This window comes from Vigna unguiculata, chromosome 3, assembly GCF_004118075.2.
Source record: "Vigna unguiculata cultivar IT97K-499-35 chromosome 3, ASM411807v1, whole genome shotgun sequence".
Classification (NCBI taxonomy): Eukaryota; Viridiplantae; Streptophyta; class Magnoliopsida; order Fabales; family Fabaceae; genus Vigna; species Vigna unguiculata.
In genome coordinates this window covers 49,021,670-49,038,383 of record NC_040281.1, presented here as the reverse complement: position 1 = coordinate 49,038,383, position 16,714 = coordinate 49,021,670, and the positions used below count along the sequence as shown (strand labels likewise).

The 16,714-nt window shown below is 26.1% G+C and overlaps 1 protein-coding gene across 1 annotated transcript; it reads right to left on the bottom strand.

Moving 5' to 3' along the window:
• Positions 1-9,758: 9,758 nt before the first annotated feature.
• LOC114175506 lies at positions 9,759-10,298 on the bottom strand. The gene is made up of 2 exons (XM_028060263.1): positions 10,098-10,298; positions 9,759-10,022 (listed from the first exon to the last, which is right to left on the bottom strand). The coding sequence occupies exons 1-2, from the start codon at positions 10,296-10,298 to the stop codon at positions 9,759-9,761; spliced, it is 465 nt and encodes a 154-aa protein (XP_027916064.1).
• Positions 10,299-16,714: the final 6,416 nt, after the last annotated feature.

The following is a 16,714-nucleotide window of genomic DNA, read 5'->3' as shown; positions in this document are numbered from 1 at the left end:
TACTTTAGTCCCTCCGACACTTCTGGTCAAGATCCACCCTTGATTATGGTCGAGCGCAAATTTACTATCAAAGTTAAAAAATTCGATGCATTTTCACAAAAAGAAAAAATGAGATAATTTTTTTTTTATTCCATTGTTCTGCACTGTGCAATTTTGTTTTATTGTGCTCTGTAAACTTACTCACAAATGTAAAACGTCATTCTCAGATTTTACTTTTGTTCACACACTTTCTTATACAAGAGTGTATGAAAACCAGTTTTGAAAATAATTATAAAGTATTAAATTTTTTAAAAATATATTTAATTTATTATACATATCATATTATTTATAATTCTTTCAAAACTTTCTTTTCAACATCTTTTATCTATCCCTTCAAATCACTTAATCCAAACAATATCATGATTCCATCTTTTCAAATTCATTCACTTAATCACTCTCAAATTTACTTCTCAATTCAAACAAAGTCTAAAAGAGTAAATAAACATACAAATAAATAATATTTATTAATTTTCTCTCTCTATATATATATAGAGAGAGAATTATTTAGGATTGACTTGTGGATTACTCATTCAAGTTTGCTTATTAAATTGAATATTCAAAAGATTTATTATCTTTTATCGATATATTCGTACATTTATTTTGAACTTTAGGTTCTATTAGTTTATATTGAATTGGATTTTTATAAAATACTAGTTTTCTAAAGTAAATTAATAACTTTCTGAAAAGAAAATAATATTTTTTAAGAAACTTAACTTTGTAACTAAATTTAGTTAAACATATAAATTAAACTTAAGTAATTAGTTTCTTAAGCTATAAATTTAATAACTTCAAGACAATTTAAAACATTGATGGTTGAGATGGCATTTAGTACTTTTGTATTTTTATACCATAACTGGTCAAGTCTGTTTCACTCACAATAGACATCTGATTCTTTATTTGTAATACAATTTAAAAAATAAACTATTTATTATGTTTCTTTCATTCTCACTAGATAATTATATATTTTTTGGGATCTTGTGTTTCCTCGTCAAGAACGATGGAAATTGAAATAAACGTGCATGAAATTTACGGATGCACGAGATGATTGCTTTGGTAGGTGCATGTAGGTGTCAGTAGTTATTTTTAGCGTTGTATCCACTTAATTAACAAAAATAAGTTTGATTGAAATATAGGATCTATGATTTTACTCATTCTTCTCACTACATTTGTTATTTACATCCAAAATATTAGTACATAAAATATAGAAAATATTTTAACCTATACATCTAAGCTAAAAAGTTTGCCCAAAATAAGCATAAATTCACATAATAATATTAATAATTACAAACGTGTCTTTTATATTTTGGCAAATATGTATTCACGATATTTTTTAAAACAAAATTATTAGAAATATCAATTTGACTCTTGACGGATCAAGATTAATAGTTGAATTGGATCAAAAGGTAAAAACGAGACGGATAAAACTCAGGATCGAGCGTGACGACCCATTAATATAAATGTATTAACTTAAAAACAAGTAAATGAAGATTTATAAGCAAATAAAACTCTTTAATTTTCTTTTGACAGTGAGGAATGTATAAACTTTTATTTTAAATCTTGATCTTGTTAATAAAATATGAAAAATAATTATACACACAATAAATAAATACAAAATATCATCTATTAAAATACAATTAAATTACCAATTCGATCATATTAAAAAAATAGGTATGTAAAATCACTTTGTTTGAGTTTGATTTTATAAAATTAATTTTGGTCCAAATTATTAGAAAAATTGTTATTTATGTTTTTTCTTTCAAAAATCAGTTAGTGACAAAATTTGATATATCTTTTTATCTAATAGAGAAATTGTTAAAATTTGTTTTACTTTAAAACTAATTCCTGAACATGGATTCATTTAAATATAACTTCAAACGAATAAACATGCGTACATGGAAAACGACAGAGACATAAACAATTGACTTTACTGTGTCTCCTTTATGGTGTACAGGTAAATGTCTTTTCGAATGATGTGATATAAAGATTTTTGGCTTAACTGTTTAATGTAATTTACTTTTCACTCGGTTGGACTATCTAAGTCCACAATATTTTTGTCCCAAAAAATTATATTTGTTAACTTTAAATTAACATCATACGTGACTTGAGAAATATGAGAAAAAAATATATCGGATTGAATATGAAGAAAATCAAAGTAATTTGAATATATAATTGGGTTAAATTAGATAAGTAGATAATATTGGATAAATAAATTGGAGTAGAATGGATATTTAAGATGTGTTTATATGTGAAGATTCACTTGAGAAAGAGAAGTAGATGATGAATTTGAATGAATTGGAAGGTGAAGTTTATGTTGTTTTTTTGAAGGGATTTAAAGATGAAAGTGAGTGAATTTAAAAGTATAGTGTATGAAAGTTTATGAGTAATTTGATTGGTGTGATAGATTAAAAATTAAGTTTAATAGAAAAAAAATCAAATTACCCTTGATGTTGAAAATAATATAAAATTATATTTAGATGAATTAAATTTATTTTATAAAAAACATTTAAATGAATAATTAAAAAAAATATTTTAATAAAATAATAATAAAAATACAATATATTTACTTCTTCAACGTTTTTTTAATAAATAATTTAGACATTTGGGGTATTAATTATGGTTGTAAATGTAATTTTAAAAGTAATATTTTTACATCATTATTATAACTATGCAACATTGTTAGTAAACTTATGTGAATTAAGAAAAATGATAAATGAATTGAGAGCATAATGGTAATTTTTCTCAAATCATCTCATAAGAGAAGAGATGCAGAAAATAAGGAAATCTCTCTCTTCCTTCCTTTTTCTCTCTCTCTCAAATTCTTAGAAGTAGGGGGTGGCAATGCAGGCCGGGCTGGCTTGCCCCGCTTTTTTTTTTTAATTTTTATGATAAAACTTTCAATGTTTAAAAATTGGGAAACTTTAAAAAGTTCACAAAATTAAATAAAGACTTTGGGGAATTAGATGATAAATTGATAATTCAACATTTTCATCATATTCATACTATGACATACACAATGTATTCTTTAAATTTTAGTACATTAAAAATTACATAATACTTATCTTTTCCAGTTATACAAGAATTTGAAATATTAATGCAAGAGTTCATAAAAGAAGTAATTAATATACACAAGTGCAAGTTTTTTTTTTTTTTAATTTTATGTGGGCTTGCGGGGCGGCCTGAGCGGGCCACAGGCCTATACGGGTCAGGCCCGTGTGGGCCTGTGGGCTCACTACCCTGGCCCGCCCCGCGTTTTTTCTGCGGGCCCGCGGGCCAGGTCCTAATTGCCATCCCTACTTAGAAGTTAACACGAAACTCAAGCTCAAATCATATCTCTCTAATCTCTTTCAACAGTAAATCCCTTCAAGTGAAAACAACATTAGGCTTGGATATCGACCTCACAGAACCTGAATTTATATATTCTAATTAATTAAAATTAATTTAAAGTTAAATTTAGATAATTAGTTTTTAAATAAAAAATTAATAGAATAATTATTATTATGATGATGGTTACTTAATTAATTATGAATATTTTAATAATTTAAATAGAGAGGGAGATGTGGCGGAGACGGGTATTGTGCCGGGATATGTATATTCTCATACTTATCCTCATACCCATTTAAAAAAGTCGGAGATTCTCCATATTCATACTCATACCCATAATTAGTTAATACGGAAATTCTCTGTCAAAACATGAACGAGTTCGGACAATATTAACTGAAACGAGTTTATTTGTCATATCTAATAATAAGACGAATAATTAATTTTACAAGAATTATTTTTTATTCTCAAAATTTATGTTCATATAAAGTCTACATAACGATTTAACTTAACTGTTAAATTTAAAAAAAATAAAAAATTGAAGATCGAAAGTATACGAGAATGAGATAAAACAAAACAAAAATGTAACACAACAATTGACATAAGTCCTTACATATATTGACAAAGTTAGCGAGACAAGGATATTGATATTTTTATCATCAAATATATTTTGTGCTAATGTTATTGAAAGTTTAAAATCTATCTCGAATAAATATTCTTAAATCGTAAAAATTTACTAGTAACATAAAATTATATATTTCTAACATTTGCATATATTTGTAACATATAAGAATGGGTGATGGGACAAAAGATGTGTTTTGAAAGCTGTTTGTTTGTACCCTTTCAAATAATTTACACAGTGAAACAACTTCTTCTAGAGTTTGGGAAGAAGGAGCCAAAGAGCATGAGATTCAAACATGGCTACTTTGTGATGATTTGATTTGATTTATGTTTTGACATGAGTGCAATAATTGAAGGGTCGCAGGTACTCGTAAAGTTTATTGAGTCAGAAAAAAAATGGAGACAAAGAAGGAATTGACCCACATGAAAGGATGTAATCAATCTATAATTTCATAATGAGATTAGTCAATTTCCTTTTGAATTTTCATACAAAATAATCATGTCTCTTTCTTTTTCCTTTTCATTTCAAAATTATTTAGCTCTTTTTTTCTAGTCACAGTTAGGAATGTTAAAAAAATTGTATTTGTAGGAATCTGTGGATAAAATTCACAATAGGTAGGAAACGAATATTAAAAATGGATATCTATTACTTATAGACACAAGTATTTTTGATACCCGTATGTTAATGGGGCGGGTACGTGTATCATAGTATACGTACTTGTGGATACTCATACCTGCTAAACTTTAATTCACAAAAATTTCTATATATATATATATATATATATATATATATATATATATATATATATATATATATATATGTGTGTGTGTGTGTATTAGTAAAAAACATTCTTATCTAAATTTTTCCAAGCAACACATATTGTCTTTTGTCTTCATTCTTTCAGCTTCAAGTATTGATACATTGTTTTCTTCCAGGTACATCTCCTGAAATTTTTCTCTCTCATTTCTTTGAAATTGGACATATACATCAAACCCTATATAGACAGTGACGTTTATGGTATGCTTGTTGTCAAATGATGAAATCAAAATAAAAGTTTTCATTGTGTTAAACGTCTTTTTATATTTATTTTTATAATTATTTGGACTTGTATGAACTTGAATTTATTTGAACTTTATTTAAAATTTATGATAGTGATATATTTTATTTTATTTTATTGAAATTTATGATGAAATATATTTTTTTAAATAATTTTGTAAATACCCGCGAATACTCATGGATATCCGCAGATATGAAAAAAAATAGACAGGTACCCACATAACGGAAACCTAACGGATATGGGTACAGATACAGGACGGATATTTATCCAATAGATAAGGTACGGGGACCCGTACCTTACCCGTCCCATTGACATCCCTAGTCATAATAAATTAAAAAATCAATAATATTACAAAAATTATTCAGATTTGAGCAACTCACTCCCTCACACTCCAACCACATAAAAAAACCCACCATAGATTAAATTGAATTGATTTAAAATTACGTATATGTTTATAAATACTTTATACATAATATAATATTGTAAATCAAACTAAAAATAATTTATGCATTTAAAAATAATTACATCCAACATTAGTATCTTAGAAGGCAACATACAAATTCCATACATTTGTATTTTAAGAAAAATAGTACTATTATTTATAATCATGTTATCCCCGACAACAAATACAGAGATTATATATTCCATCTCAATCAAGAAACATCATAATGTAAGTATGCACAACAGTATCGCATGTGATTGTCAAACAAAGTAGAGAACGAATTTATAACTACTCGTTTTTTGGTGTACGAGCCAGTATCAACATGCATACATATATTTTACCTTCATAAAATCATCAAGAACCGCCATAATAGTTAATAAATATATGGATAATATAAAATCTGAAATAATATCTAAAAGAGATTGGAATCTTCAGTTATATAATTTTGTATTAAGTACTTTATGTACATTGTTAAAAAAAAGCATTACATATGGAGTTAGTAGGATCAACATGTAACATTGTTAAAAAAAAAGGCATTGTTCATATGGGGCTAAACATCATTATAGCCACAAAAAGTGTAGGTTGTAATGTCTCTGTTATTATGGGCTTAGTAGGATCAACATGTAACCTTGTTAAAAAAGGCATTATATATGTGATTGTTCACATAGGCTAAATAGTCATAAAAAATATATAGATGTGATGTCTCCATTTTCAGGTTTAGATCAGTACCTTTAATATCTTGTTTGAATGTGTTCTTTCCAATTTTTTTTTGTCAACAACCATCTCATTATTTGAATTACTAATTTTATCTTATATTTATTCCAAGCACAGTGAAATTTTGCCACCACCTTATTTTTTAGGTGATATGAGAGGTTTATAAATCTTCATATTTCAATAAATATTATGATAAATTTAAGTATGGTGGTATCTTATATTGAGTGAGTGTGATAAACAATGTATGGAAAAAAAATACATAAATATATTGTATTAAAATTTTAAATTGGAAGTGACGTCATATTTCTTAAAATAAAGCAGTTCATGATTCGACCTAAATTTTTTCAATAATATACCAATTATCTTCAGTATATTTAGTTAAAGAAAAAAAAGTTATATATATATATATATAATATTGAAAAAACAATACTCCTTTTAATATTGAATATTTCATAATATTTACTGTAATTTTTTATTATTTTATAAAAATTAATTAATTGATATTGAAATAGTAAGAAAACAGATATAGGTATAGGTACAAGTATAGATATGAGTATAGGTACGAGTATGGGAATAACAAAACTCGTCCTCGTCCCACCCTGTTGTCATTCCTATATATAGATTGGTTTTGAGACAATTTTATCTTTTTTATATCTTATTAAAATGTAAAGGTTCAAAACTATGTATTATTGTATACACTATGTCAATTGATTAAAGATCTTTTGAAAACATTTTAAAGTAAGAAAACAAACTAAATTTTGAGAAAACCAATCCATCCAAAATATTAGTGCATTAAATCTAACGGTATGGGACAACAAAACTCGTTTTCATCCTGTCATATTGTCATCTCTATATAGATTGGTTTTGAGACAATTTTTTTCATAAATAACTTTTTGAAAATAATTAATAAAATAATAAAATGAAATTTCTCATAAATTAAAAATAGTTTAAACATACTAATAAAAAAATGTATGCACAAAACTAATTTATAAAAAACTCAATATGCAACTTCCTAAATTAATATTTTTATCTTCTATATAATTATTATTACTGAACATTTTATATATTTCTGTGTTTATTTTTCTCTTAAAGTATTTTTGAAAAAAAGAATTCTGCGCAGAACAGAAAACTAAATCAATACGCTTTTCGGCCTTGAATTCCTTTACTGCTTTCAAAATTCATACGCTAATCACCGCAGTGTAAAACGTGATTAGTTATTACTAAAAACTGAAGATTTAATACGACTCGTCCATTTAGAGAAAAATGAATAAAGATACTTTACTATTTTATATAATAAAATGTAGAATAAACTAATTTAATATTTTGAAATTAGAAAAAGTAAAAGCTCTATCTAGTTGTATAATTAAACAAAAAAAAAAAAAGGAATACTAGAGCCTTTTTAGTTCTCCTCCATTGATTTGATGATTTGAAGAAGTTTTTATACCCTGGCCACTGGGTCACTATGTTTTGTCATACATCAACATTTTGGAGGCAAGAGGAGTTGTTGGTCTCACCCCCATTAAGTAAAATACTTGATTAAGCATGCCTAATAATGCCTTTATTTTCTTTCAAAAATCACATAAAATAGACAAACTAAAATTAAGGAAATCAATCACCTGTATTGACTAAATTTCTTAATATTCTCTCTGAAACAAAAAATAAAAATACCAGGATCAATTACGATGATATAACTAAAAGTCGGATATTAATTAAAATTAAAAACTTTTTAAAAAATATATTATTAAATAGAATACAAATAGTTAATATTTTTTTATTTTTTTATGAACAATGTGATTTCATTAACATTTTTTAATTTAATTTACTATAAACTATTCATTTATTTTATCTTTTATATTCTTAATTTGTTAGCTTCAATAAGGAAAATAAACTATTAATAATAACCACAAGATGATAAGAAATTAAAAGTATTTTATTGTATAATTTAATAATGACTACAAAAATAAATTATTCTTTATATACATGCATATTATATTACAATTTAACATTTTATTTTATTAATTACTTTTAATGTAATAATAGTCGTAGGCATTTTTTAGTTATATTGATTGTTTTAATAATGCAAACATTGAGATATTATCATCTCTACTTTAAAATAGTACCACACTTTAAATTAGTATAATAATTTAAATGTTAAATCATTTCACAGGTTCCCAAATTTGTAGCGAATTCTCAAGTAGGTCCTCCAATTTTCATTTGACTCAATTGGGTTCCTAATTTTGAAAAACTGCAACAATTGCAGCTGATCAGCAGAAAAATTATTTGAAGTTAGGCACATCTCGTAGTTAAGGGAGAGGTTCTTTGTCAATATAGATGAACAATCCTGCACATGCAGGAAATGGAGTATAACTGGTATTCTGTCATTCACTGTTTGCAATAAAGTTTCTAAACCTCAATGGAGAAGACTTCATCCCAGCAGTCTTTAGGAAGTCCACTTATGAAGAGATATACACTTCCATAATATTTCCCATCAATGGCCAGAGTTTGTGAGAGAAAACTCCATACCCTGATGTCTTGCCCCCCTCGAAGAGAATTTTACCAGGCAGACCGAAGAAAAAAAGAAGATTGGAGCAATTGGAGATCAGAAGAGATGAGACAAGACTGAGAAAAGGTGGTTTACGTAAAACTTGTCGTCTATGTAAGCAAATTGGGCACAACAAAAGGGCTTGTCTGAAAGCTATTGAAATTCATATGGCTGAATTAAGGGAAGCCCAACAGCGTCGTCCAAGTGAAGGATCCCAGTAGACCCCACTCACTGATGCATCTGAACAACAACCACAAGCAACCCAACAGCCACCTCCACCTCAACATCCCAGCAGCCTCCTTCATCTCAAGCATCCCAGCAGCCACCTCCACCTCAACCTTCCCAGCAGCCAACTCCACCACAAGCATCCCAGCAGCCAACTCCAACACAAGCAACCCAACAACCAACTGCACCACAAGCAACCCAACAGCCACCTCCACCTCAAGCATACCAGCAACCACCTCCACCTCAACCATCTCAGCAGCCACCTCCACCACAACCATCACACCAACCATCACGAGGTGCATTAAATGCCAGAGTCAAACTGAATGCTAGAAGGGGTCGAATGGCATGAAGCTGCATGTCTTGTTTTTTTTGTGATATTGTTTTGTAACAGTTGTGAACCTTTAAGGTCACTTTGGAACTTTTGAATTTCTTTACTTCCATGAACACATCTTTTAATATTACTATTCAGTCGGTGGACCACTTTTGTTATGTAATTTAATATTGCTACTTAGTGGGAGGACCACCTTTTTGATGTACTTTGTGTTAATTCATGACCTCTTGATATGGAATCTATTATGAATTACCTCTTGATATGAAATCTATTATGAATTACAAGTTTCATGCTTTTCATTCACTGTATGTAGAATCAGATTTAAAATTACCATATGTGGATACACTTAAAACAGTAAAGGAAATAACTTCCAATTTTATTGATACTCAAACATAAATACAGTACTGGAAATAACCATTCCAAATTAGATACCTAGTTATAACCACTAAGGGACACTACAACAACTAATCACGCATTCTTTATCAGCACTGACAACACTATTACATTAACCACACAAACAAAGATAACCATCCCAATCAACAACTTCATCCATTTCTCAAATATGGCAATTGATTTCTCCAAGTTAGTAATCGTTTTCCTATCACCATCACTTTCTTCAGTCTTCACCACAATTTCACCCCTTCCTTCGCAATTCTCATTGTTACCAATCTCTTCAATGGCATCTTCAGTCCACCATTTAAAGTAATTGCATCCACCATCTTCATTTCCATTCTGCGACAAAATTACAGAAATAGTTATCCAATATACCATTTAAAAACACAAAAAAATACCTTCAACCTCTCTCACCTTATATTTTGAACAACCCCAAAATTGTTTTCCCTTGTTCTTTACTATTTTAGCAGTTCTTAAAATTGCTTTCTCTCCACAGTAGCAAAGGGGTTGTGAACCCAAACTCCTCGATCCTCCAACACCATGTGAAGATAAACTAGGGTTCTTCTTCCCCCAACCATTACAAGTGCAAGAGGAACAAGAATGGCAAAGCGACATTTGAGGATGAAGAAAGAAATGCACCAGTTCGAAGAAGATAACTCCAAGGAAGAAGACGACTTCAGCGGAGAAGATGTTGAGGAGAAGATGAATCCATTTAGGGTTTTAATGGATTTATTTGACATTTGACACGTAGGCTATAGTTAATTTTAAATACCAGTGACACGTATCCGTTTTACTTGTCCACTTCATCATCTAAAAACGTCGTTTACGCCACTTTAACGGTTATGACTGAATTGTTGCAGTTTTTCAAAATTAGGGACCCAATTGAGTCAAATGAAAATTGGGGGACCTACTTGAGAATTTGCTACAAATTTGGGGACCTATGGAATGATTTAACCTAGTTTAAAACTAACTTACACAGTTTATTTCGGGATATAACACGACAGAAGATGAAGAGAAAGTCTGAGGATGAATCTGTGAATGTTTAAAAAAAATTCAGTGATTTTAAAAAAATTACAGTAATAATAATTATTAAGCTACATTATTGTTTTAGTCTTCTTATTTGTTGTTAAGTTTCAAAAGGGTCCTATATTCGTGTCTCAATTTAGTTCTCTAATTTTTAAGATTTACTCAATTTAATCTTAACCACTCTGCAATGATTAGACATTGTTAAACTCCCAACAACACACAACAAGTATGTTTGTCAACAAACTTTCTCAACCGCTAGGTTTTAAGAATTGGTACATAAATTGAGACACCAGATATTTAGAGGACCATTTTGAAACTTAATAATAAATAAGATGACTAAAAAGAGTAATTTAACTTAATTATTATTATATTTAACAACTTCAATTCACTTTTTATAAATTTTATTATTTATATTAAAATTTATATTAATTTATCCTCAAAATAAAATGATTATTATTTAATTCTATCTATTAAAATATGTTTTATAATCTATCATATCAATCACATACACAAACTTTTATCTTGAATTATATTATATTTTTTCTTAACCCAAACTATGTCATAATCTTTTCTTCATCCTTTTAAATTCATCAATTTTCTTCTAAAATTCTCTCTTCAAACAACACCACAATTTTTTTCTACCATATATTTTAAATTAATTATTTATTATTTATAGTAATCATTTATGAAAAATCTAAGACTATTTTAGCAAAAGTATTTACAAATTATATATTTATTTTATTCTTAGTACATGTGTAGTAGTAGGCTTAATAGGCAGCGATTGCAACGGGGATAATATAGTTATTAAATAAATAAATTTCCAAGCATTTTTCTTTAAATATATTTAAGTATTGATCAAAGTTTTTGTCATTCAACTTGATTTTTCAGCCGCTTCTATGATTAGTGCTTAAGATTTTTTAAGTCTTAAGTATACATATTTTGGTTCAACTTAATTTTTCTTGTAAAGACTTGATCAATAAGAGAAATGATATTTTACGTTAATTTCTGAAAAAACATAATCAATAGTCTTATTATTTTTATAATGAAAATAATATTTTATCAATAAAATTTGATATTATATCAAACATTCTTGACTCTAAAATAAATATAAAAAAAATAATAAGTAAAATGCAAAATTCGTTTATAAACATGTCCAAACCACATATAGAATTTATCACTGTGTTAAGTTTCACTTAATTCGAATATTATATTTAACTATACAACACAGGGACTACAAATATTGTTCAAAGCTCTTTCATTTTCTTTAAAATTTCAACTATAACAAATTATTCATATGTTTGATTCATATTTTATACAGATTACGAGCTTTAGAATATTGTATATGTAATGTTATCTAAGATATTTTGTTTTTTCGTCTTAAATTTGTACGTTATAATTAAGTTATTATTTATATAAAATCGGTTATATTATTCTTGTAACATCACAATTTTATAATACAATGATTTCAGTATAGTAACACCTAAAATTTTATGATACATTATTTTTCATATACAATGTATTAAAATTATGTTATTTATATCTTTATTATTTTACAAAAAAAAATACGTATTAGTTAATTAATTAAAGATAATGTTTCTTTTACTAAAGAAATTAATAATAGTAATTAAAGTTTAGTAAAAAAATAATAAGAATATTAATAATCCATATATCTAAATAAATAATTAATAATTTAGTGTTAACCATTATATAAATACATTATAAAAAATTAATGAAACTAATCTCTCCGTACCAAGTGATAAGTATTTAGAAATTTCTGCATCTAATATCCATGAATATAAAAAAAATATATTGAAGTTTCAGCTTAAATCCTAGAAGATAACTTGCGTTAAATGCAAGGAATATTTTCTGTGCCTAAGTATTCTGTATAAGGGTTAAAATTCACATATAAATTATTATTATTATTATTAAGTAATAAAGGTAATAAATACCAAAGTGATGTCACTGTTTACATAAGGGGGACATACTTTATCTTTTTTACTGTGGTGATCAGAAAAAAAAGAAGTCTTCTAAAAACAATCCATATCCAACTAAACGAAAAATAGTTATTTAAAATTTGGTTTAATTTAAATCAAATGCAATGATTTAATTTACTAATATAAATACCAAAGGTTATGAAAAAAAGAAGAGAGAAAGAGATGAAGAGGAGGAAGTGAAAAGATAGAATAAGTGGAGCATAATAGGGTAGGGTATAGTTAACAAACAAGAGAATAGTCTAACATTACAAACATGGACCGATATAAATGTTTTAGAGATAAGAGAAAAAATAAAATCTAATATATCATCATAATACATCGATATTCAATAATAATACAAGAGAATAAAATATATTTTATCTCCATCAATAGAAGGTGTTTTTGCTTGATACCATATTATAAGTGCACTTTAATTCTAACTCAATCTCACAAAATTAATTTGTAAGATGAGGTTTGCACCTCACTTATATAATATGAAAAATTGTCTTATCTCTAGTCAATATGGGACTTCCAACACATCTCCTCATGTCAAGATATATTCATCTTGTGCGTGAGACTAGAAATGGATGGTCTGTTAGCGGCTCAAGATAACGAGTGGAACTATATGTAAAAAAAAAAAATATTTTGCTAGGATAAACTTTTTAACTATGACTCTGATACCATATTAAATATGTATAAGTTATGAGAAGAAAAAAAAAATATGAAGAAGAAGTGTTTGATGAAAAACAACTAAAATATAGTTTATAGTTTTCATTTTGATCTATTTGAAACTTGTCCAATATATAGAATAGAATATCCCATAATATAAGGGAAAAAAATAAAACCTAATATTAATCTTCATAATACATCAATATTTGATAATAATACAAGTGAATAAAATATTATATATATATATACATATATATATAAAATTAAAATTAGGAGATATATGATATCTCTAAGAGTAACTTTTCAAAGAACAAGAAAGTTTACCATCACTTTCCTAACCGTTTCAAATGCACTTATTATCATTGAAAAACAAATTTGAGTCACTTTTCATCTATTTCAATTGTCTAAGGTCTAAGTGAATTCTATTCATAACTTTTTTTCTCCAACCACTTGAAAACTAATATATAAAAAAGGAAATATAACTAAATAATACTCACTCCCTTTTTAATGTAAGAAATATAATGACATAAAATATAATATACATACATGATTGTAAAATAAGTTAAATATAAATAATATAGTGTGACATGAAAAAAATATGTGTAATTTCTAATAAGTCAATATTTAATTAAAAAACATAAAATAAAATAAAATAAAAATATTTAACCATACAAAAGAATAGTTTAATTTTAAGGTCGTCGCAATTCTCAACAAGCAATTCTCAACAAATAAAACTTAACATATTAACATATTGATTTTAAGTCTAATATATTTTTCACTTGTAATAAATTGATATGATATAATACATAATATGATAAGAGATATCACGTAGCATATTAAAAATTAAATTCACAAATTTATATAATGGTATATAAAAAAGGTACTCACTTAAACTCCATTTTACTCTCAATATTTATTTATTTTATAATTTTGTATTTACTTACCCACTTAAACTTCGTTCTGAGTGAATCTTTTTCATTCGTTATGCTTTACTATTCATTACTGTCCATAGTTCAACTTATACACGAAGAGATTAGAAATCCAATCCATGAAAGAGTTAGTTTCAAATATGTTTAAATTTTTACAATATCATTTCTCATTTTTAACACTACATGATAAACTAAATATCTTGAAAAAGATATGCTATTATTTTTTTATGGATTAATTTATTGGAAATAAAAAAATTATATCTACATTCACATTTATATTACAAATGCGTTCACAATAAATGTTATGTCACAAAAATATATATAACAAAAACTGAAATTGATTTTTTCTATAAATTAAAATTAGTATATATCTCTCAAAAATAAAATTTAGAAGAAGTTAACAAGAAATCTTTCTTTTTTCCGCTGCATAAACATAAATTGTTATTGACATTAAAATATATAATTTAATTTGGCCTTAGACACGAAATGATATCCTAAAATGGCTATAGCATTTTTTTTACGTGGTCTGTTCCAAAATCATGATTCCAGGGGCCACCACAATTAGACGGGAATTCTTAGCTTTTCTAGAAAGAACAAAAATGAATATCAACATCTGTCTTTATTTTCAACTTTTACTTCTGCAACTTACTCTCTTAATTTTCTTTTACGTGTTGGAATTGAAAAAAATTATTAATTTATTATAAAAAAATTAAAATCACATTAATTACTTAGTTATTAATTATATTGTATGTTTTAAATCTTCAAATAATTTAGAAATGTATTAATTGTAATAAGGAAAAACAAATAAAATGAAAAGTATATAACTATTTTATTAAAATAAAAATATATATAATCTTTGTATTAATGGATTATGAATATAAATTATATCTCATTTTTTAAATTATTTATGAAAAATAAGTATTTACATGCCATTGGAAAGCCAATATCATTAAAAGAAATACGGTCGATATAAAAATTTATTCTTCTAACAATGGTGATTGGCATAAAAAGTCAAAATTTCATTGACAACGATTGTAGATAACAAACAACCATCGTTAATAATATATTTGGATTTGCGTGAGTATCGTTCATGTAGATGAAAATTGATTTAAAAACGTGTTTGAATTTGTATATTTATGCTAATTTGAGAGTCTAAATTTATAGGTAAGTTGTAAAATTTGGCACTCACTAAAATGAAGAGAAATGCAGAAAAAATCAAATTATCATATTAAAATTACTTTATTGTCTCTTTTATTTATATATATATATATATATAATTTTAATTTTAATTATTATAAATTAGTATTATATAATAATATTATTATTATTCAAATAAATATCTTTATAAATAAATTAATTCTATAAAATAAAATATATTTAAATAAATATGGAGTTAAAATTATACGGTCTATATTATAAATTATTTCAGGTTATAATTGAGAATAATAATTATTATTTTAAGTTATTAATTATAATATGAATAAACTATATTTTTTAATTTTAAATAACATTTTTAATTTTATTTGAATATTATTTTTTCTATTTACATTAAAGGATAAAATAGTAATAATACAATTTATTCTATTAAAAATTATTATTTATTAAATTTTATGAATAACGTCATATATAAACTTTCATAAACTTTCCACTTAAATCATATCATCTTCCCTTTAATCCAAACAATCCTATCTTTATCTGTAAATCAACAAAAATTTACTCCCTCAAATCCATACCCCAATTTAAACACATCATAAAAACAAAGACGTAAAGAGATGACAATTATAATTATTAGAGCTATGATATGTTAACAAAGTATTTTCAACAAAGTTTTGACAAACTTTCCTATTTAGGTAAAAAATATTATTTTATTATTTTATTTTAATTAAAAATAAAAAATTAATCAACTTTAATTCTACTTTTAAGAATTTTTTAAGTTTGTCACAATTTTGTTTGTCAAAAGGTAATTTTCCTAATTATTAATAGAACCATCACTAATTTTCATGTTTTATTTCAAAAATCGGAAATTTTTATTATTGTCTCCAACCACCACCGCTCTCGTTCACCCTGGTTGTGATATCTGTGTTATTATCGTGCATCGTTGATCACTAATGTCATTCAATTTGGATTGTGGTGTCGTCGTGTCCTCACCGGCTGTCCTCACGCCTGGTGTTCCTCTTCTCTCTACATATCATCCTAGAGTCTTCTCCTTTAACAACTCATGTCATTGGTTGTAACATCTAAAATAAAAATAAAAATAATAAAATTATTTAAAATATGTACTAAAGTTAATTCAGAAATTTGAAGATAGAATAAATATTTTGAGAGTTAGACTTAAATATTGCTTTGATCATAATATTTTTATAATTTTTTTAATTTGGTTATAATATTTTGTTTTTATTTAATTTGGTCTTAATTTTTATATTGAATTTGTTCT